The sequence below is a fragment of the Caretta caretta genome, chromosome 2 (genome assembly GCF_965140235.1).
Source record: "Caretta caretta isolate rCarCar2 chromosome 2, rCarCar1.hap1, whole genome shotgun sequence".
Lineage (NCBI taxonomy): Eukaryota > Metazoa > Chordata > Testudines > Cheloniidae > Caretta > Caretta caretta.
Window position 1 is genome coordinate 89,261,614 of NC_134207.1, and position 24,749 is coordinate 89,286,362.

Consider the following 24,749-nt stretch of genomic DNA (forward strand, 5'->3'; position numbering starts at 1 on the left):
CAGCAAAGCCTTATAAACATTCACAGCATTTTTTTATACCGTTTTGAAATATGGCACAGATTGCGAAAATTATTACGAGATATTTTATCATATCAGCATCTTTCCTGTTGAATATAGAGTATTAATGCTCTAGGTTGAAAATAATTCATGAGGAGTAAGAAATTATGTTCAGTCATTTGATGAACTGATGCTAATTTGTAGAATCCTATTTTTGCAGCTAGCACATACAGCAGTAACAACTGTTCCAAGTACTTCGTCTTTTAGAACAAACATGACTCACCGCCCTTAGGTAAATAGAACTTCACTGTTAATGCTCTGCACATATTGGAGAGACTTTGTTTTAGAATAAACAGTGATTTCATCATATATGTATTTCTAATTAGGCAAAAGCGTAGGTTTAAAGTGTAGTTTGCAGCTTGGCAAAATGAATATATTTGTTAGCAGTCATTTAACCTTAAACAACAAAAAACCCACTCCTCTTTGAAATCATTTGGCACTTCTGGATCACTTAGATGCTTCAGAATGCCTTATTCTGTGATGATATAGGTGCCATAAAACAGTTTGAAAGGTTTTCCCAGATTGGAGTGAGGGAGGGACTTCCCAGGCAGGATAAGAGGCATGAGCCATAGGAGAACAGTAGGGGTGGAGAAGGTGGCATTATGCCAGATCCCATCCCCTCTAAATCAAATATGCTCTTGAACCTATCTATGGATAAAGCAGCAGTGGGAATAGCTCCTTGAAGATCACCCACCCACTATCTCTGCTCCCACATCAGCCCAGTCTCATGCTTCTCTAATTACCATGGCACTCAGCTAAACTGTGAGATTAGTTGCATGCAGCTACTAAAAGATGCCCCATGTAGCCTTCTGCTGTCTGGGAAACAAGGAAGGCAAACCCCAGAACAAGAAAGTTAAAGAAGAATACATTTGAAAATCAAAAAGAAAATAAGAACAAAGGCAAAGAGTGGACAGAGAACAGATGACAGCAACCATGGTGCAATGTGGAGCATGAATTCCACAGGTTGTTTATATACAGTGTGAATACATGGACTTCCATTAGCTCTAAATGTACGCTTCCATAAATTGAATCAAGTGACTCACTTGATATGCGACAGTATATACTAAAAAGTGATTGATCACTTAGCATTGTATCGTTATAACTGGGCTTACCTCAGTCAAGTCCCCTTTCTTCTCCGTGTTAGATTTTATTAATCCTAGTTTGTTGTGATGTCATCCTATGTAAATGTTTCAGAATCTAATAATATTTGTTAACCTTTTAAAAATAATTTAAAGACCTTTTCAATATTACCTATATATTTTTATCTAACACAACTAAGACTGAATATGGTACCATTGGTGCTGGAACTAGAGGTGCTGGGGATGTGGCAGCATCCTCTGGCTTGAAGTGGTTTCCATCATATACAGTGTTTAGAGTTTGGTTCAGTGGCTCTCAGCACTTCCACTACATAGATTGTTCCAGCACTGCTGTATAGTACTTTAAATTGGTACCACAATAGATATACCATTATTAATGCCAAGTTTTTGTCACAGATATTTTTAGTAAAAGTCAGAGACAGGTCACGGGCAATAAACAGAAATTCACAGATGCCTGTGACCTGTCTCTGATTTTCACTAAAAATATCCCTGGCAAAAGGGTTAGGCGGGTTCAGCATCCACTACTGCTGGGGCTCCCGGGTCCCACACCACTGCGGTGCGTGTGAGCTCTGGGGTCCCCTGACCTGTGGCTGGGCTGCTGCAGGGTCCCCTAACCCCTGGGGTAGCTGGGAGCTGAAGGGGACCCCAGCTGCTGCTCGGGGCTGGGCAGCTGCGGGGAGTCACTGCTGGTGTCCCGCTGTGGCTGGGCAGCTGCAGGGTCCACTCGTGTGGCTGGGCAGTTGTGGGGTCTGCCGATCACCTGCCCCTGCCGTGGCTGAGCAGTTGTGGGGCCCCCCCACCAGGGTGGGGAGCTGCAGGGGCGAGGCTGGCTGGGAGCTCCAGTCACAGAGCTCAATGGAAGTCATGGATTCCATGACCTCCATGACATAACCGTAGCCTTAACCATTGTGTGGTAAAATAAAGATGCAACAGAAGATGAATGGACTATAAGGTGGATAGAAAGCTGGCTAGATGATAGGGCTTAATGGGTAGTGATCAACGGCTCGATGTCTAGTTGGCAGCCGGTATCAAGCGGAGTGCCCCAGGGGTCAGTCCTGGAGCCAGTTTTGTTCAACATCTTTATTAATTATCTGGATGATGGGATGGATTATACCCTCAGCAAATTCACGTATGATACTAAACTGGGGGGAGAGGTAGATACTCTGGAGGGTCAGGATAGGGTCCAGAGTGACCTAGACAAATAGGAGGATTGGGCCAAAAGAAATCTGATGAGATTCAACAAGGACAAGTGCAGAGTCCTGCACTTATGATGGAAGAATTCCATGCACTGCTACAGGCTGGCGACCGACTGGCTAAGGTGCAGTTCTGCAGAAAAGGAGCTGGGGATTACAGTGGACGAGAAGCTGGATATAAGTCAACAGTGTGCCCTTGTTGCCAAGAAGGCTAATGGCATTTTGGCCTGTATAAGTAGGGGCATTGCCAGCAGATTGAGGGACATGATCGTTCCCCTCTATTTGACATTGGTGAGGCCTCATCTATAGTACGGTGTCCAGTTTTGGGCCCCACACTACAAGAAGGATGTGGAAAAACTGGAAAGCATCCAGCGGAGGGCAACAAAAATGATTAGGGGACTGGAACACATGACTTATGAGGAGAGGCTGAGGGAACTGGGCTTATTTAGTCTGCAGAAGAGAAGAGTGGGGGGGATTTGATAGCTGCTTTCAACTACCTGAAAGGCAGTTCCAAAGAGGATGGATCTAGACTGTTCTCAGTGGTAGCAGATGACAGAACAAGGAGTAATGGTCTCAAGTTGCAGTGGGGGAGGTCTAGGTTGGATATTAGGAAAAAACTATTTCACTAAGAGGGTGGTGAAGCACTGGAATGGTTTACCTAGGGAGGTTTTTAAGGCCCAGCTTAACAAAGCCCTGGCTGGGATGATTTAGTTGGGGTTGGTCCTGCTTGAAGCAGGGGGTTGGACTAGATGACCTCCTGAAGTCTCTTCCAACCCTAATCTTCTATGATTCTATGATTTGCAGACATAAGAACCCAGAAATCAGTGAGAGACTGTAGGCCCCTTAGGGTATATATGGTGAACTTGCTATAACAGGAAGCAGGTATTCCTAGAAAACCAGGTGATGGTTGGTTGTTTCCATCTTCAGTTCAGTGTTCATTCTTCTGCTGTGATGGATGTAACATGATCACGAGTTTGTATTCTTCTTTGAGGTAGGGTGAGCTATGCCCAAAGCATCTGGATTACTATATAATCTCCAGGAAGAGATGTTCCCTCCAAGATAACTTTTTTTTTTCCTTCACTCATTTTTAAACATCTGAACTGTTAATGAATTTTTTGGAAAGTGTGAACATTGAGGCTGTGGCATTAAAATTTCTGGGGGCATATTGTATCATTCTTTTTGCTTCACTAAGATGAGGCTGCTCTATGAATTCTTTTCTGGTGAATTGTGGGAGAACTTGTCTGTCCTTTTGAGGCATTTGCTGGGAATTTAGGGAAGGTATTGGAGGACTAGCGGTATCCACATTGCAGAATGGTCACATTAGCTGCTGAAGAGTTGTGCTAACTCAAGCTTTAGCATTTAATGCCATGACAGGCTGGCAAACTTTAATTAAAAGCACCACAGTGCTCCTGGGTTTTTGTGTGTGGGCATGATTCAAGTAGGGCAACATTTGACTTATCACTTGAGTTAACTTTGCACTGAAGACAAGTGCTAAGATGACAAGACATTCTATAGCAAGAAAAGTTACATTACTGCATCAGAAGGCTTTCAGAACCTTTTCTCCCTTATTTAAGAAAAGTCATGAGCTCCTTCTACTAGATGTTCTAATGAATAGGTTCACTATCATCAGGAGTGTGTTCAGCTTGGCTTCCTCCAAGTACAGTAAAATGATCATGAACAATAATTCCAAGCAACATTACAAATAAGTGTTTGTTTTTATTTTAAAACCATCACAATTACAGTGCTATAGTGAAATGTAATTAAAATAAGAATTTACTGGGCATTGTCACCACACTATCAAAATCAGATATTGGAGTAATTCAATTATGAGGGCTAAATTAGTTATTTATCAAGAGCTAAGTTTTATTGATTGTCAGGAACATGTACAGGATTATTTTATTATAGCACAGCCATTAGCAACAGTTAAAGTTGAGACTGTGCTCAGTCTCTCCTATGCCCAAAAGAACTTCAGCATTAGCATTACAAGAAGAAAAAAACCACAAACTTCTGAAAACCAGGAATTGCATGGTTAAGATGCTTCTTCACATACGGTGTAATCACACAGCCTTAATTCTGTGTGCACAGGGAGGCCAGCATCTTGATCCCTTCTCTTGGGAATGCAGAATATATTTCAAAACTGCAGAAAACTAATTTTAGGATATCCTCCATTGTGGTGTTAACCTTTTTTAATTTTGACTATGTAGCTGGAAACAAAGAGGAGAGCGAGCTCAGTGTGTCCAGTGTGCTCTGTCAACCATAAGCAATTATTCCCCTATTATTGTTGCTACAGAGGCCACACTGACTGTCCTGTTGCATTGTGTGAGGATGAGTCATGATCTGGAGTTGTGGGGGAACAGAATATAGCTTTGGGTTTTTTTTGTTTTTTTTAAGGGCAGGATAAGATATTGTGAAATTCCCACTACGTATTGCCATCCCAGTGAAAAAGAGTTAAGGTTGTGTGTGTGTGAAAAAGCATCTTAATTACACATTTCTTGGTTTTCATAAGTTTGTGATTTGTGTTAAAAGAAAAACATGTTTTTCTGAGAATGGAAGACCTTGACTGAACGTTTCCTGGTTTTCCGACATTTGGGTTTGGCATTTTGAAATCCCACCATCAGGAAAGTTATGAAGACAAGGTGTGCACCACCCTAACCGAGTATTTTGTAAGTGAATTCCCTCTGGTTTGGGTCTGCTTTCCTGCGGCTGTGGTATCAAGTTTTAGCAGACAATATTAAACTTTGTTTTGAATCTAAGAGTTTGACTCAGGCGGTCATCACTGATAAGTGTTCCAGAGACACAGCCAAGAGAGTCTGCATGTACAACAGCTCTTTTCAGCGTAATTAACTCACGAAAGGAAAAGACCTAATCTTTATTGACAATTCTGTGTTATGCCAAGCACAACAATGGCCCTAAACATACACCATCTCTGGGCATCCCACCTGATCTCTTCAGGAGTGTGGCAATAAAGTGGCTATAGTGAACTATGGATGGAATGGTAGCTAGGTTAGGGAATGCTACAGTAAAATGGTGGCTCCAAAAATAACGGGAGTGTAGTCAGTTTAAAAAGAAAAGCTACACAAAACACAACACTGGTCCATGAGTTTTCCGTATAACCAAACACTCCACTCCTCATTTTCCTTCCTGTCCCAGGACCCTCTACAGAGTGATTCCCTGGAGCCATGGGCTGACTGTTCCTTATCCTCAAGTCAGTCAAAGTTGGCTCCTGCTTCCTGGATTAGCCAAAATAGCTTCTTAAGGTTCATGGGCATGTTGTGGGTGGCCCATATGAGCCTACTAAGGCTCAGAAGTGTAGGTTGGCCACCAGGGAGCCTAATGATGGAAGACTTGGATGTAGGCCCATCGTTTTTGGATCAGTGAGCTTCCTGAAGTTCAGTGTCCAGCTTCTCTGTGCACATCTCAGTACATTGGTTACAGGCTCACTACCCAGCATATTCGTGGCCCACGAATCTTTTTATTCCTGCACAACAGAGGTCTAGGGTTCCCCATACTTGGCGCCACCATGGCACAACTCCAGCCCTGTCTAGTGCCTTAACCACAGGACTGTCATCCCTTCCCACACCACCTCTTCCTTCCTCATTCTCTGCACAGAAATTCCATCATGTGCAACTATTTGCTAGGCAAACTTAATTATCTATCTGTCCTTCGTAGAGCTTCGTACCAATTTTCAGGCCAACCTGACTTCTTAGTAGATTTTAGAGAGGATGCAAAATATGATTTTAATCAGTAATTTAGCTGCAACCTTAACTTAATTGGAAAAATAGCCGGGGGAGAACCCTCCAGAAATTTTCTCAAATAGTACCATAATGAACCTTGTATGGTAGCTGTGGGGATTGAACACCTTGAGTTCATACCACAAACCTCTTGAACTTCACTTAATGCATTTTGCTGATGGATTACATAACCATTTGCTAGATAACAGTAGGACCCTGGAAGTCAAGATTCCTGGATTAAATTCCAGTCTCTGTAAAGAAAGTGTGTTATGTTGGTTTGATAGGTGGTTATAGATAAGATAGCCAAGTACATAGATTTGACACATTCATTCTGAAAGGGAGTGTGTTTAGGTGGATGAGACTTGGATCTGCCATACGAGAGAACTGAATTCTGTTGTAGCTCTTCTAGAAGTGATTTTGTACAATCTTTCAGTCTGTTTAACTGTAAAATGGGTGCAGTGATAATTGCTTTACCTCAGAGATAGGAGGCCTTGGTCAGTAAGTCTGAACTGCATAGAAATATTAACAGCAGTCAGTGAAAGAAGTGCGCTAGAGGGAGGAGCTGGCTCAGCAGCTGAACTCAGTTCCATTTTAACACCATCTAGTAACAGCTTTGTTTCTATACTAGACTTCCTGTTCTTCAGCCCAAGGACAGAGCTGTACTTGTCAGAGTGTCCAGTGTGATGTAGCCATAAGCTTGAGTTCAGCTTTGAGCTGAGCCTCATCTTCTCTGAAGAGTCTGCTGTGATTCAGCTCTATTCCTACACTTAATCCAGTTCAGCTCTACTCTAGTGTGCTCTACACTGCCGCTTGCATGGCTTTGATGCGCGTGTGTGTGTATAAAAAACATTTTCTCTTTTTGCAGACACATGATGAACACACTCATTCAAGATACAGCTAGCTGAACAGCTATAAAATGCCCAAATTTGCATCTACAAAAGCAGTTCAGATTGAAAATTCTGACAGTGATAGCACCATGGTGGAGAAACCAACTGGAAGAAAGGTAAAAAGGAAATGTAATTAAATAAATTACACTGAAAGATGATTAATTTTGTAGGAATATATAACATGTATGAACCATGAGAAACCATATCATAGGTCAAGGTATGGCATTATAATCCTAGGAAATATATGTGAATCTGTATTTCGGTATCCTGGTCTTAAAAAAATCTAGCTAAAATAGATTACAGGTTTTTGATTGTTAATATCCTCATCAGAATATGTGCAGCAGACATTAGGAATTTTTAAAAACCTTTTAATCTCTTTCAGTTTAATATTAAAAGGAACTGGATATGCTGAATTTATTTTTATTATGTCAGTGTGCTGTTCGTGTCTTATGTCATCTGATGTCTTTATGTATTGATGTTGCTATTTTAAATTACTGCATTTAATTCTGTATTTTTGTCTAGAATATATGTATGTATATTTTAGTAGCTTATTCTGAATTCCTCCAGAGAAAGCACAGATTAATGTTGTAAACACAAGTACATTCCTTGCATAGGACAGGCAGTTGTTGAGTGTTTGTTGACATTTGACTTCCAGCCTTAATACAGAAAAAAAGATGTATAATTATCTTAGAAATGTTGCAGTTCCTGGAGTGTGAGCCCACTTTAAAAATCGTGTAACTTAGTTTTTGAGTGAGGCAAAAAAGTAAGATAAAGCTGACCCTAAGCAGTATGGTTTGTTGTTCTATCATTATGCAAACTGAGATTTTACTCAGTAATATTGCTGTCTCACCCATTTTCAAAACTTCTAAAACCCAGTTATGAGCAACTCTGTGTGAGTGTCCTACAGGGAGCCCTTTGGGGCACCTGTACATGTAGTGAGCACCCATAATTTGTCAGTAGGGCTCAGAGACAGTGAGGGGGAGGTAGTGCTGTCTATGGTACTATCAAATCCCAGAAGGTGGTATGCCAGCATGCCATACATTGTCTTCTTCTGTACAATAGTTACACTGGAGAGAGGGTGTGCTAAGTGATAATTTTCACAGGTATAAAGAGATGATACCCAGTATTATTCTTCCCCTCTTCTGCCACTGGAGATACTATGACTTTCAAAAGTGTAACGCTTCTAGGTAGAAAAGCTCAGGTTGTTGTGTTGAAAGGGTGCTGGGCTTGAAGGTGTTAACGTACTGATAGAATCCTTGTTTTACTGTTGGAGCATTAAACAGTAATTATGGCTCAGATTTTACATAAACCAAATACTCCTCCTGTCAATCACCATCAATACCTCTTAAACCATTTACTAAACGCCGTACAAAGAAAGATAATTTGAAACTTAAATTATTAAAATTAATTTTTACTTAATTTCCCTTATTTTCTTTAGATGTACAGACTTTTAAAAGGAAAATCCATTGCTTGACGGTCTCTCAGTTGGTATTAAATAACCTTGAGAAAAAGAGTTAGTTACAGGTGTTACCTCTTGAGTTGTTGAAGTCAGTCCTATTTCTCTTGAAGATGAAGCTAAGCTAATCAATATGAAGGGGGTGAGAGAGAAAACAACAAATGAGGAGACGATTTAGATTCTATTTCTGCTGCTTGCAGTTTAACTTCTGGAAAATCACAGGCACAGAACACAAAATATTACTTTGTTTGCCACTCCTGGCTAAGATGGAAAGAGGAAGATGAGGAAGAGGTTAGAGAAATAAAGTAGGGGAAAGAAATTGACATGCAAGGGAAGAAATAATGGTAAGAACCTTATGTTCACATCCAAATTCTTAGGATTTGGCCAACCTGATGGATGAGATAATGTCATCTGGTGAGGATATGGTTCAACATCAGGAAAGTGGTTCGTTGGTAAATTCTGGGGTCCCAACAGGTTCGGATGGGAAAAGTCAACACAGTGAAGCTCACTGGTACCCAGTAATATAATTTTCTTCTCCTCACTTCTAAATAAGTTGTCTAATGCTTCCAAGAAAAATTGTCCAAAAGAGATGGCAACCAAGTCTCATCAGAATTAACCAATCAAAACAATTATCCAGTGGTTTCATATACGGACACTTACTGTCACCTTAACCACTTTTGTTTATTGCTGAAACATTTTTGTGATATCCCAGGAACCCTGAAAACCCATAATGCACAGATTTTAATTTACACATCCTGTCTGTGCCACCATTTTCAATTTCAATTTGTTTATTTTTAATAATTTTATATAACACCTGTATAGGCTGAAACAACTTTATCATCTTTTACCCCTTTAAACAGTTCGACATTATCCCAGGGCACAAGCCTCAAAGCAAGACAATGCACCTCTTTTGCAATGTCTAGCACATCATCGCTCTGTCAGAGGTATAATTTTACATATAGATAATACATTTGTTCATAGATTTGAATATATTGTTTCACTGCATTAATCACTCAGAGCAATTGTAATTTCTTACCTGAGGGGGAAAAGGAACAAATTAATCACATGCTTAGTGACTGCATAAAACCACTTCATTGTCGCATCAGCTCTGAAGAACCTTGTCACTGTTTGGTTATTCCATCACCAACAATTTTGTTGTGTAAGTTAAGGTTGCTGAAGTTTATCAGTCGCCAATACAAACATTAAAAGTATGAGAAATCCCTAGTTAACTTCATCCTTACACACTCTCCTATATTCATTTCAGATTACCTTTTACAATGCTACTACCCATCAACATACCTACCTTCTCCTAGCTTGTGCACAATTTCATACTCCAAATAGGGATTGGAAAAAGAAGTATGTGGTTATACTGATGTAAAACATAAAAATATTGAATACTGTGTTGATTAAGAAGAATGCAGGTTGAAATGGTATTTACAGTTGTGTGTGGAAGTGGGGAATATATTGAGTGATGCTGTTTTGTGACCAGAGGAAGATGTAGAACTATATTTTGGATTTTCCAGGATTATGCAATTTAAACCATGGTGTAAAACATTCACAAAAATGAAGTCCTGGATAAGTTAATATAGTAATTAATATTGTTAATGTTTCATTAGATAGTTTTATAAAGCAGGTTTTTAGCTTTGTGCAAAACCTTAGTTTAATTACTACTTTTGTCCAATTTTATATAACTAAATCTAGCAAGCAAGATTTAAAATAAATCGTCATTTAGACTATCAGAAACCCAAACAGTGACTTCTTTGTATATATACAAGGGTATTAACTGACCTTTGCATTTGAAGAAGGTGCAGTCTATTCTCCTGTACAAAAAAATGCACAAACTATTACCTAGTGCTAAATTCTATGGTTCAATCTAGTACCAGCACTATAAAATCTTTAGAAGATTGGGGCAAGAGTAGATAATCTAAAATGAGTCTGAGCAACAAAAAAAATCATCAAGCCAAGTGCCTACATTTAAAAACAAGTACAGTTTCAGACTTCTAAAGTAAAAGTACAATCAGTACAAATGGAGAATTTCCTTCTGAAACGTTATCATTCAAGTGTGGCTAAAAGGTCTGGATAGTAGGCAAGGACAGCAAAATAAATCTCTTATGGATACTTAAATATTTAAAGCTTTATAATTTTGAAATTTTGGCTCCTTTTAGTATTTGAAATTTCTGTGAAAAGGCACAACTGTATAAAGTTACTGCGGTAGATTCAGAATGAGGAGATGTCAAGACAAAGAAGCTCATTTCACTAAAATGTTTTGGTATTGCAACTCCTTACTACAGCTGTAAAACACCTCTTGTCCACACACAGTTTTTCATAGTGGTGCACAGTCAGGGTTCCTTCCCCACTCTGAACTCTAGGGTACAGATGTGGGGACCTGCATGAAAGACCACCTAAGCTTATTTCTACCAGCTTAGGTTAAAACTTCCCCAAGGCACAAAGTCTTTGCCCTTAGATTAGGTAAAACGCTCCCACCACCAAGTGATTTAACAAACAATCAGGGAAAGGACCACTTGGAGTTCCTATTTCCCCAAAATATCGCCCCAAGCCTTTACGCCCCCTTTCCTGGGGAGGCTTGAGAATAAACAAGATGAGCACAGACCAGCCTTGGATTTTTAAGACCCAAAAAACCCAATCAGATTCTTAAAAAACAGAACTTTATTAGAAGAACAAAAAACGGTAAGAAACAACTTTGTAAGATCAGAATGGAAGATAATCTTACAGGCAGTCGGATGCAAAACATAGAGAATCCCTCTTGGCAAAACCTTAAGTTGCAAAAAGACACAAAAACAGGAATACACATTTCCTCCAGCACAGCGAATTTCACAAGCCAAAACAAAGAAAACCTAATGCATTTTCTAGCTAGATTACTTACTAACTTTACAGGAGTTGGAGGGCTTGCATCCTTGATCTGTTCCTGGCAAAGGTATCACACAGACAAAAGCCTTCCCCCCCCCTCCAGATTTGAAAGTATCTTGTCCCCTCATTGGTCATTTTGGGTCAGGTGCCAGCCAGGTTACCTGAGCTTCTTAACCCTTTACTGGTAAAAGGACTTTGCCTCTGGCCAGGAAGGATTTTATAGCACTGTATACCGAAAGGTGGTTACCATTCCCTTTATATTTATGACATGCACAGACAATCGCATCACTGTTCTGTGAGATCAAAAGCAGTATTGATATGTGTGATAGCCACTTGAACTTTAATTCACACTATGTGTATTCTCACTTACAGGTAATGAGCCAACTAGTAGTAGAACCTTCTGCAAGCAATGTCAGAACCCGTATGCGTCCTTCCTATCCCTTCCCTCAGTGTCCTCCAACGTTCTGAGTGAGAGGCTATATAAATGGGTGGTGTGTCCTCTACTACCTCAGTTCCTTCCAACCAGAGAGCCAGATGGAAGTGAACCACTCCAGTCTATTTGAATCCAGGGGTTTTCTCCACTGATTTCATCTGGAAGGTTTTATAGTTATTCTTAGTGTTTAGTTTAGTATAAGGTAGTGTTAAGTATAGGTACTTTAGTGTAGTTGTAGAGTCAATTTCTGTCACTCACTGCTGTATCCCTGGGCAGTCTCCTACCTTGCCTTCTGTTACCCTGACAGTGACTGCAGTTTCTCTCTCTGCAGCCCCTAGCTGCTCAGCTACTGGACTTTATACAGCCACCTCCTGTTCCTGTCCAGCTGAGCCTTGTCTCTAATTAATGCTTGCTCCCTGGCTTCTCCTCCAGATGCAAGCTAGGTGGTTAATTGGCCCACCGGTCTACCTTAATTCAGGCCTTGTGTGGGGTCAGCACCCAATCCCATACCCTCCCCCTCAAGCCAGTAACTCTCAGGGGTATGGATGCCTCCTGCCCTGCACTTGCCTGAGCTGGGCCCTCAGGTCATCCAACTCTTGCTCCAAGTCACCCACCAGGAGACGCAGATTGTCCTGGGCCTCTATTCCTGAACTTTTCCCTCTGCAACTGGATGTCTTCTGCAGCTTCTTGTAAGGCAGCTATTAATTTTTCCTGTAGTCCCTTTACTTGCCCCAAAGGATCCCCCACCACCCTTCCACACAGGATCTGAGTCCTCACAGTACTCTGCCTCTGTGTTCATCCCTATGTCTGTGTGGGCCCTCTCTGTCCCAATCATTTTATCTGTTATCTTCTTACTACCCACAACTGGATGCGTGGGTTGATCACCTGCCAGGTCCTAGGTCATCACCACCATGTCTGCACTGACAGTCTCCAGCATACTCCGGTCCCCACATACCCCCTCCTTTTTTTCCTGTCTCTCTGGGTTCCGTGCCTTTCTGTTTGCTACCCCACAGTTTCTTTAGAGGGCAGTGCCTTTTTATATGGCTGACCTTGCACCACCCAAAACAAACCCTTGTCCTTGCCTTGTCGATAGGCCACACTTCAGCCTTCTCTTGTCTAGCCAACTCCCCTGGGCTAGCCTTCACCTCACAGTTCATAAATGAGCATCTCCTTCTTACGTACCCCTGTTGACCACAGTCAAAACACACCCCTCCGTTGCCTGTTCTCCCCAGGTTGGACTCTTGTTTTCTTGCCTCCTGGGTAAGGTTTCTTGTCCCCATTCAGGTAAGGGCACTCTCTTTTTAGGTGTCCTGTCCACCTGCAGGCATAACATTTCCATGGCTAGGTTTCTGGCCTCCTGGCCCCAGTACCTCCTTTCCAGTCTCGGTCTCTGCAGCTTCTGTTAATTTCTTCCTGCATAAGCTTAAATAAGTACATTTCAGCCAGCTGTGTCAAATAATTTCGAAGGTACAAATGTGTCTGCTACTGTCTCTGGTGGTTCTCTAGCACCTGCCTCAATAGGGCATGGATCCATCCCATCTGTTTATCGCCCCCCCCCCCCCTTTGAAGGGAGGGTATAAGTGCCCTCTGCAAAAAAGGCTCCTGCTTACTGTAGCTCCATTCTCTCTTTTTTTTTTTTTCCCTGCTATGGCCTTCTGCACTCTCGTTGTATCGGGGTGACTGCTTTATACAGTCCCTTACAGTCCTCCACAGTCTCTTACATTCCCCTTTTGTCAGGGGCAATCATCATGCGCCGTCTTTCATCCTCCTTTTGTCTCAGGGGTAATCACCTGCCCGCATTCTCCACCAAGTCATCACAGTGGTACTCTACTCACTGCGGTAGCACCTTCTGGCTGCATCTGGGGATTAGCTCTTCCAGGCTGATGCCCCTTCCTGTGGTTGCACTCTGTTGTTTTCTCAGTCCCTTTTTCCTGGGACTCAACTATTCTTGCTTTGTGGCGTGGCCTTCCAGCCAGGTCACTGTAGTTTTCCCCTTCCAGGGAGGGTGTGTGTACCAAAGTCTCTCAAGACCCACTGTCCTAGGCAGTCTTCCCATTCACAGCCCAGTAACAGTACCACTTGCCCAGTGGCTGGTAAGGGAACCCAGACTGCCCTCTACACTGGGTTCTAGCCCAGGAACCCTGCAACATGCAGTCAGGGTCTGCCCAGTCCTGAACCTTACTGCTGTATCCCTACCTTGCCTTCTCTTACCCTGACAATGACTGCAGTTCCTGTGCAGCTGAGCAGTGGCTCTCAACCTTTCCAGACTACTGTGCCCTTTTAGGGATTCTGATTTGTCTCGCGTACCGTACCCCAAGTTTCACTTAAAAACTACTTGCTTACAAAATCAGACATAAAACTACAAAAGTGTCACAGCCCACTATTAATGAAAAATTGCTTAATTTCTCCATTTTTATCATATAATTATAAAATAAATCAATTGGAATATAAATATTGTACTTACATTTCAGTGCATAATATACAAAGCAGTATAAACAAGACATTTTATGAAATTTTAGTTTGTACTGACTTCACTAGTGCTTTTTATGTAGCCTGTTGTAAAATTAGGCGACTATCTAGATGAGTTTGTATACCCCCTGGAAGACTTCTGTGTACCCCCAGAGGTACATGTAGCCCTGGTTGAGAACCACTGGTCCAAAGGTTCTGTGATGTCAGGATCATCAGTTCCAGATTCAGATGCTTCTATCAAACCTATCAATGTTCTGAAATATGTCCCAAAGTATAGTCTGAAACCAAAATTATCTTAAATTATTAGAAAATTGGCAATCAGTTTAAATGGGAGAAAAAAAATCAAATGTTTCAAAATAAGTAATAGACTTACTCTTTAACATATGGTTTTGTATCAATTTCATATTAGATAGGTATGGTGCCACCCTGGCTTAGTTTTAGATATATTATTGAAAACAAAAGAAATACATTATATACATGTGTATTCTTTTAACATTTGAAATAAAAGAGCTTTTTTAAAAAAAAAAAAAAAAAAAAAGGTACAAAAAACGTCCTATCTGGGTCTAGGACTATACTCATATTTATCTAGATAGGCTAAAACCTTAGTTGGTAGATAAATAAGGTAATAAAATGTTCACCCCTTAAGAGATCGTGCATCTTTCAGTTTCTCTGTCTCTCCTGTTAACACTGAACCTCCTAGCTTCTGCTGTCAGCATGCTCACTCACTTCTGTGATAATGACATTGAGTGATCAAGAGGCCTATTGATTAAACTTTTTGGCTACTTTAATGGGTTTAGGTGTGAACAATACGTATGATTTAGTGTTATCTGAGTGCTAGATCTTCTCTACATGGTATTTTCCCATTTTATTCAATCTTTCCTTTTTTTTTCTATTTGCACTAACCAGCAAAAAGGCCTTGTCTTACCGCATGTTAACTAACATAAGGTAACTATAAAGAAAAGCCTAGTGACAAGGTAGTTTGTTGCTTTCACATGTGTTACCAGGGCGAAGGAGAGACTTTTGGGAAACTTAAGCTAGTTAATAAAAGGTAAGAACACACCTGTTTTCCTAGTGAAGGTGCACCCAGAAAGTGTCCATCCAAGGATCTGGGCCACAGGAGCATATAGGCAGCTAGTGCCAATAATGGAGCACAGGCAGTGGTGGATTACCGCATGGGCCAATGGAGGCCCCTGCCTAGGGCCCAGACCAATTTGGAGGCCCTGCAGGAGTGGCGGGAATTCAGGCCATACCCCCTGCTCCTCCTCTTCCTCCTGAGGCCCTGCTTCCAGCCCAGCTTGAAGCCTGTGGAAGAGTGGTGAGCAATGCATATTCTCACTGCCCCCAGGCGCTGCTTGCCTGAGCCTCATTCTAAGCTTGGCCAAGTCCCTCCCTCCAGCCCTGTGCAGAGCTGATCCAAGGGGACCCCCCAGCCCCGTGCAGCATTGCACCAAGCCCCTCGGCCCCGCTCACCCAAGGTCCTCTCCCTCTCCCCTCTGCCCCCCGGTGTGAAGCTTGTTCACCCAAGTGTGTCTCTTTCTCTCACACACACCCCATGCAGCATGGAGCTCACCAAAGCCCCTCTCCCGCCATGCAGAGTTAGCCTAGCCCCTCTCCTGTGCAGAGCTGGCCTGAGCCACTTGCTGAAATCCCCCTCCTCTGCTCACCTCCCCGGAGCCCCGCTGCTCACCCCACTCCCATTCCCCAGATGCTCCTTTTTGGCAAAACTTTTGTGATCAGTTAGCAAGAGCAAATGGGACAAATGCCCAGTTTTGGCCAAAAAATCGAGACATCTGGGGCCAAAATGGGGAGTATGGTCACCCTCGGCCAGAGGTCCCCAAACTTTTTTGGTTTCGCCAAACTTTTTTGGTTTGGGGCTGTGAGTGGGGGTGCGGCTGGGAGCAGAGCCTGGGGTGGGGCCAGAGCGGATTTGGGGCAGGGTCCTGCCACACCCTCCCCCCCAGAATGTTCCTCCATGCTCCCCATAGGGGGTGTGCCCCACAGTTTGGGGACCATTGCTCTGGGCTGTGGTAATAGCCACCCAGGGTGCCTGAGCGGCTGTGGGGAGCCCTGGACCCTGCACTTGTCTTGGGCATGGTGTCGGGGTACCCAAGAGAAGCCCCCAGCCCTTGTCTCTATCCTCCAAGGCCCACCGCCCAGGGCTCCCCACAGTATGGTCAGCTCTTACCGAGGCCTGACTTCTGGCCAGGCCAGGTGCTAGGGTCTAGGGGGTAAGGGAAGGAGCAGGGGGCGGGGCCCAAATGTTGTTTGTGCCCAGGGCACCAATATATCTTAATCCGCCTCTGAGCACAGGTCAAAAATGGACACATTTATACAGCATAAACAGATTAATGAGTTTTGCTGCAGTTTGATTTCTAGATCTAGTACTGTAGTAATCCGATCTCAAGGTGAGAGAGGTATGGGTGACAGTTGTAAGGTCTGCATCTGAAATAAGTGATCTTAACCCTTTGGTGTGTGAGGATGAGGGGGGGGAAAGTGGTCTGGCCATTACGGCTACCTGCTCATCTAGTAGCACAAAGTCTAACTAGACGCTTTGATTACAAACCCATTCTCTTGTTAGTGTAATGAGAAAGGCCCGATTCTTATGTTGTCTGTTTATATCTAATATAATTTCTTAGTGGAGGATATCTGCTCAGTCACAGTCCTTCCCTCGTGGAGAGCTAGTCATTGCCATCACTGCTACTCTTTCTTATAGTTTTCCCAAACAGCAGTAGAGTGAAATTCTAATTGTTGTCAGTTTCACTGCAGTCTACAGGGTTCTGAATAGCAGCTGTGAAACTGGCCAGTCTTGTGAATTTAATTACTGCTACTATTATTTGAGAATGCTATGAACAGAAACACAAGAGAGTGGTAAGAAAATACCAATTCTAGAGCTAGTCAAGACTCTGAAATCATGAAAATCAATGATAATGCTGTCTCAATGGCATATAATCGTTGCCACATCTGTATTCCTGGTAGGCTGAGGAACTCAGTTGGCTTCCATAATAAACTGGGGTCAGTAGAAGAGGCTTCGGTTTTACAGTTTAGTGTAAGTGTAGTATACAAGAATGAAAAGTTATGTCATTTTGCATACATTTGTAATGCTGCAAACTTAGCTAAGGTTATAGAAACAGTATTATTGTGAGACTCAGTACATAATCGTGTAAAGATAGTTCCTTAATACATTCTCATGGGGAGCAGAGTTAAGGTTTATTACATCTTTCACCTTTCTTTATTTTTTCAGGACATGGGGCTTTTTTATCTCTAATGCACTATGCACATTTATAGAGCTGTAAAAATAATAATGCAATTTTTAAATTAGTTTAACATAGATTTTTTTGTTTGGAATATATATTGATGCATACATTTTACACAGTGCTGTACTGGGAACTGCAGCAGTGAAAGTAGCCCAACAGGCTGCCTCTCCCAGGAGCCAGCACTCCAGACAGCAGCTCCTCTGGCATGGCTGTACTGCCCCACTCATTGGGGCGGGCACCAGGCTCACCGGCAGCTGTCCTTGGTTGCGCTAGTGCAGTGGGCAGGGCTGGGGGTGGTATAACCTTGCTGAAGGAACTGCCAGCTTGGGGGCTCTCAGTCCTGGGAGTGGCTGCCCATCGGGCTGTTGCTTTTTCTGCTGCAGTTCCCGGTAGAGCTCTCCAGCTCCGTGGACACTGATTTATATCCACGGATATAAATTTTGTATCCGCACAGAGCTCTCATCATTTTAGTGTTCACTAGTTACATGGTATTTTTTTGGTTCCCAGGATTGTGGCACTTTGAGCTCTTTAGATGGTATTGTCAGCATTACAACTTCAGTGTCATTGTTTTCCATTTGTTGGCATTGTGGACATGACAAAAAGTCTTTTTTCAAGTGCTGTGCTTCTTGTGAAATCAAAATTCCAGTCTCTAATTGACATATGTTTGAAATATCTGCCCTGCAGGTGCACTGTTTATGCAGTCTTCATGCCTACTTCTAACTTCTCAACTTGTTTACCTCTGCCTATGATACCCAGATAGTTTGTGCCAACTGTTTCTCATTCAGATACCTAACTTTTGGATGTTGAGACAAAAGGGTGATATACTGTCCACACTTGATGAGGTGACATAGAGCTAAGTGTCATGGGTATAATGCTATCATTATATCCTTAGTGTCTTCTGATCTCCCACACATATGTTTAACTATATGTTAAACCTATAGGAGGGATGGCTGGATTGAGTTGTGTGGGACACAGGCAAGAGCTCTTGGTGAGAGAGAACAATTGCCTACTTCAACCCTCTGTGTCATATCTAAAAGGTAGGAATGCACTCCTCTTAACACAATCCATGTCTACCCTTGCTAGATTTGTAAGAGCATTATCAGCAGTTCATGCTCAGCAATGTTGAAGGCTGCTGATATAGCGAACAGTTACAGCAGGGACATTTAAGCTCTGTCCCAGACCTTAGGAGAGCTTATGATTGGTCTTAGATTTCTTTTGTGGTTTCCAATCTCAGTGCACTCGAATAGGAAAGGTAGATTTTTCAGTGGGTATCATAACTTTTCCTTCAAGAAGTCTCCCTAATTAGACTCCTGATCAGGTGTGTCCCTTGTAATTTAGATCTAGTCCTGTGCAGATTGTGTTAGTTCTTTTGATTCTCTGAGGTTTTTAACTTTGATGGCTAGAAAGAATTATCTTCATTTTGGCTGTAGTTTCAACCAAATTGGTCAGATGGCCTATTTGAACTCCACTTTCATTCCTAGTTTGACGCCGAATAAACCAAAGGTGGTCTTGAGAATTGTACCTTCTTTTCTTTCAAGTGTTTTCTTCCAGTTTCATCTATACAGGAGATAAATCTTGTACATATCTCCTCTTCTCCAAAAGTGCCAGAAGAATGCTTTTGTTCATTGGATGTCTGCTGTACTTTTGATATATTAGTGTGACAGAATTAGTCAGTCATCTGGTAGTTTGACCTAATCATCCTTTGAGAGTGTCTCAGGATGGGAGGGATGGGGACTAAAATACCTGAATTTCGGTGGCCTACTCAGATGCTATATTTCCAAATCTTATAATGCAAAGAGGGCGCCATGTCTCTTCTGTGTTTAAGTACATTGTATCATGAACAGCAAAAAAAGAGGCTTTGGCAGAGAAAATCTGTCAAGTAGGCTTTGTTGACTTTGTCCTTTTTTCCAAAGACTGTCCTTTACACGCTATTGGCTATTTATTACAGCAAAGATGTTAAATTGTATTGCCCCTACTATCCTGCCATCTTTTTTTTTATTATTTTTCTCTTCCTCGTATAAAGGTATGCCCATAATGATCCCAAAAGTTTCAAATTTGTGTGTCTGAAGAGTGCAGAAAGTATAATTTTACTTGTAAATGGTGGTGCATGCACAAGCAACAATCTAGATTTGCCAAAACCTTTCTCAATGTTACTTGTGAGTTTAATAAAATCTTTTCAAATAAATACATTTCACTGTTTTTCCTCTCTTGCTTTCCCCCTGCCTTCTTTCTGAGGTGGGAAGATAGTTTTGAATATATTTTATATTTCATTACTGTATTCAGTTCTGAGCCACATTTGTTCAATATCAGATAGATTATATCTTCTTAATATGATTCTTATGGTATGGGAAGGCAAGAAAGTGAGTTGGGATCAAAGGATGCCATTATTTTAGCATTTCTTTGGTGCTGTTCCTGTACTGATCAGCCCATCATTCCTGGATTCAGATATTTAAGAAACAGAAACAACATTTAGAAGTAAAATTCTACTTTTTATTTCCCCCACCCCCTTTTTTAAAACTTTTAAAACTTTTTCTAAATTTGTGTCTAGCAAGAACATACATTTTTCTATTTTTCAATAACGGTAATTTGCTTTAACAGTTAAATATGTACGTCATTATTTTTAATAAGTATGCACTGTTTTAGTAAGTACACTATTCTTTATACAAACATTGCTTCGTATACTTTTTGTTTCTATCAGAGCAAGGACAAGATTGCATCGTACAGCAAAACTCCAAAAGTGGATAGGAATGATGTGGGGAAGGAGATGAAAGAAAAGTCTTCCATGAAACGTAAACTTCCTTTTACTATTAGTCCATCCAGAAATGAAGATCGAAATTCAGACACAGGTAGAACACTTTATTTCCTTAGTTAATCATTTGTTGCTGAAACACATCCTGATTATTTTATGTTATGATAGTGAGTTAAATGCAAAGGATACTAACTAGTTAGATGTGCGTGCTTGCTTGCTTGCTTGTTTCTGATTCAGATCTCAGTCCCATCTTTCATCCCATCAGGCACTTGCCAAGAACTTGTATGCTGGCACTGTTCTTCTCAGCTACTTTTTCCAGCAATTCCCCAAACTCATCCTTCTGCTTCTATTTTAGTCATAAATCTGCCTCCTTCATTGGCATCTCTAAATGCCCATTTGCTCAAAGAAACATATTGTTGAAAATGAAAAGACAGAGGTTTAAGTGCCACAATTGAAATACAGCTCCTCTGCCTTCTGTAGGGTCACATTTTTCCTCCTATGTGGGAAGGACCAGGAAGGCTAAGCTCATGGAACTAACTGGTCTCAAATCAACCCTGGAAAGAAACTTTTCCTATGGTATAATCTTCTGTGATCTATATAGGAAGCAACTGTGTGACACATTCAAGCATATCCAACTAGAATCAATTTCTTTGAAATTCCATGGTCTTTCTTAACATAACTGTTTTAGAATCAAGAGGGGGAGTATTAGGAACCCTCACCCCCCCGCCTCCACACCAACCCACAGTATTTTAACTTCATTGAACATGACACTAGTACAGTGAGAATTCTGATAGTAGCAAGAAAACATCATGCTCTCAGAGGTCATTGGAAGGCAGTATCCACGTATAGCATTTCTTCAGTAGGTTTATTATTACACTTTTTCTTAAGTGCCCATAATCATATATTCTTCTACCCATAATAAGTTTAACTATCTCTGTAAACTTCCTCCATTAACAATTTTAGAACTCATTGCAAGATAAGAGTATATCCACCACTAGTCATTTGTCTGTCCAGGGTTCATTCATCCAGTTGATTTGCCTCCCGAACATGTAGGCCCACTATGAAGTTGCATAATTTTTTTTGGCCTGCTAGAGAGACTATCACATGTTATCCCAATTTGAGAATGGCTAGTAGAGCCATTTATGTTACATTCAAGATGAGGTATTGGCATTAGACCTCAACTTTTGGTAGAACTTTGGAATAGTTGCATATTATGCTAATTAATAATGCTCCCTCTCGTTTCTGAAAAAGGCATGTTCCTAGCATTAGATTTTAAATGCGCTATTAGTATCCATCTCAGGTAGAGCTTTTTGTGTTAGACACTAGCAATAGTGTAATGTCTGATGTTAGAAGCATTTATTAGTAATATTTAGCATTTTTATATAGTGTTTTGCATGTTCAGAACTACTTACAGATATGAAATAAGTAATCATCACAATATCTTGACGTATTACTATTAACTGTTTAACATGTATATTGTAGCACCTACAATAGCAATCATCACAACCAAGTTGGGCTCCATTGTGTTAGGTATCGTACAGACTTACAATAAATGACACTCCCTGTCCGAAAGAGTTTACAGTCTAAAAGACAAGACATAACAGATGGATGAGACAAACAAGTGGGTAGGGCAATGTAACATAATAATAGGATGTTCACTATTAGCCATTCTGTAGCAGTGATCACCACTCAACACCTGGCTAGCTGCTGTCAGTCAGGTTGCAGATCTCTGTATGCATTATGGCACCGGTAGGTAGATTACTAATGTTATCCACATTTTATAGATGAGAAAATTGAAACGTAGAGGTGAAGTGACTTGCCTGAAATCACCGAGAGTCATTGATATTGCTAGGACTAGAACCCAGATCGCCTAACTCCAAACTCCCATGACTAATCCATTAGATTAATTATGCTGCCTCTGACATTATCAGTGCTTGCTCACTGTATTTAGGAGAGATTGCGGATAGTTTTGGTTGACTGTACTTAAAGGGGGTTGGAAGTGGGAGAAAAATAGCAAGAGAATAAGTTTGGAGAGAAGTGGGATTCGTTCTTCTCTCGACCTACCTGCGTCTACACCAGTGGTTAGGTTGGCAGAGCTGTGATGCTCAGGGATGTGGATTTTTCAGTGGTTATGTCAACCTTAGTTTTAAGTGTAGATCAGGCCTAAAAAAAAAGGTTCTGCAACTGATGAACTGCTTTTTAAAATACCCCTTAAAATGCCTCTACGAAGGCTAAACTATATTCTGCACCATAAAATTCAAAATTCTGCAACAAAAAGAATGAAAAATTCTGCACACAGTATTTTAAAATTCTGCAAATCTTATTTGTCAAAATAACACAATTAATCACATCTGTTTCAATTATTTTTGGTCATTTATTTCAAAATACCTGTCAGCAAGCATGTCTGTAACAATACAGAAAACAAAAAAGACACAGGAAATTTTTTTTGACAACTATATTCCTTACTAGGCATATTAATACAGAACTCTGAGTAATAATTCACTTAAACTATAATACAGAACTGTATTTCCTGCATCCCTCAGAAGCAGTGTAAAGGCTTGGGGGAGTCAGGGGTAACACAGGAGCTGAGGGAGAAGGAACTAATTGCTGGGAAGGAGCCTGGGTGTGAACTTGGAGGGTTGTTGGGTATGGGTGGTAAAAGGTATAGAACAGGTTTTCTGGGGGGGCGGGGAGGGATTGCTAGGGAGCTTCCCCCATGGAGACCCTGGCTGACCCCTAGCCTCTTCCATTCAGATAGGCACATCTGTCCCTGTCCCCATGTGTCCGTGCACCTCTGTGTCCTTGCACCCCCTGCCCATGTGGCCCTCCACCCCCACTCAGAAACCCACTCTCCTCATCCCCATGTGGCCCTGCACCTCTCTCCCCCCGTAGCCCTGCACCTCCACTCCCATTCAGCCTCTGCCCCAGTCTGTCCTCCCCCACTAGCCCTTATGAGCCTCTGTCTGACCCCCATCCCTCAGCAGCCCCATGCTGTCTGTCTCCCCATAGCCCCTGTCTCCCAACCTGGCCCAACAGGTGCTGTGGAGAAGGCAGGCTCTTTCCTAGCTGGCTGGGAGCTGCTGTTCTATCACCACAGTGCCTTCTGGTGGGCAAAAGGTGTAACTGCAGCAACTTTCCAGCCAAAGTTATTTTCTGCTGAGACTGCTCTGTTCTAGCAACATAGCACCCTCTGGTGGGCAAAAGGTGGAACTACATCAACTTTCCGACAAAAGCTTTTTTCTGCACAAAAAAATAAAAATATACGTGGCTCATTAATTATGCACGCAGTGGTGTAGAATGCCCCCAGGAATAACTATGTTGTGATCTTAAAGAGAGGGCTGAAGAAGTGGGTAAGGCAGTCACTTGGCTTCTTACTTACCTTTACCACAACAAGTTTACTATCAGAGCTCTTCAGATTTGACTGTAATATTGACAGTTGTTTTATATTTTAGAAATGTATTAGTTACTATTATCATACTTTATCATAGTTTCTTTTAGTGGGAATTCTATTTGGAGTTATAGGTTTGGAATTATAGATTGGATGAGAACATTTTTCTTACCTGTTATTAGGCATTCTGTAATTCGTCTCCCAATCCAGAGCCAGTCATTTTATTGAAAGGAAGTCATTTTACCTAGAATATTTCAATTTTTCCTCTCTTCTGGTAGTCAGAGGATGAAACAGTAAGACAAAACTGTTTTTGATATGAATGCTTCTGTTTGATTCTTATGCCTGTTTAACAGGCAGAAAGGTAATTTAGTTGTCTAAGTAGTAGCAACTTTATTGAAGGTAAGAAAATCTTTCTTTTCCCACTTACCTTGAGTAATGAGGTATAAGTTTTTGTTTATAAGTTCTTTACATTGTTGATTGCGGTTCTTTCTTCTTGTGAATAATTTAGTATTTGGGCAAAACTTAAATATGTTTGATTCTCTTAACCTCTTGTCACAAGTCTTGTTTTCCAAACCTTTTATTATTTTTTTTTAATAATAACTTGTTTTCCCCTTCTTGTTTCTTCTCCAATTTCCCTTTTTTGAAAAATATGATACCCAAAATAATAATACTTCAGTTGAGGCTTAACCAGTATTAATTATAGCTTGTTTTCCGAGTGCAGATCTTATTAATAGAACTTATGGCCCTGCTCCTGCACCCTTCAGTTTACACCCTTGAGTAGTCCCTTTGAAGTCAATGGGACTACTTGCATGCTTTAAATACTTATACAAATGCTCAATTTTAAGGATTGTGGCATTTTGCTTTTTAAAAAATGTTATTTGATTTTTGGTGGTTTTTGTTTTATAAATGTCAAATAAGTGTCTATCTCAGGCTTTCTAATTTAATATCCACTAGAACCCACACACATTTCTCTGTGGTATACTTCCTAATCAGTATTTCCTTCATCCCTATTCCCCACCATTCTATATTTATTCATTTGACTTCTCCTTCCTACATTAAATCATGTTTTTCTTTAAAATCATTTCATGACTTCAGAGAATTTACCAGGATTATACTAGTTTAAATCTAACCTCAAGATTACTTTGTCCATCAGTTTTGTATTGTCCT

The 24,749-nt window shown here is 41.2% G+C and overlaps 1 protein-coding gene across 4 annotated transcripts in view; it reads left to right on the top strand.

Moving 5' to 3' along the window:
- The window catches only part of ANKRD12 (ankyrin repeat domain 12), a 103,271-nt gene that overhangs the window by 20,789 nt on the left and 57,733 nt on the right, over positions 1-24,749 (top strand). For 2 of the 4 annotated variants that reach the window (XM_048840272.2, XM_048840273.2), the window contains exons 2-3: positions 6,944-7,081; positions 20,144-20,291. In XM_048840272.2, coding sequence (XP_048696229.2) covers positions 6,995-7,081; positions 20,144-20,291 — 235 coding nt within the window. In that variant the 5' untranslated portion in view covers positions 6,944-6,994. Of the gene's footprint in view, positions 1-6,943; positions 7,082-20,143; positions 20,292-24,749 lie in introns of those variants that run through there. The other 2 variants (XM_048840276.2, XM_048840275.2) reach the window with 2 other exon arrangements.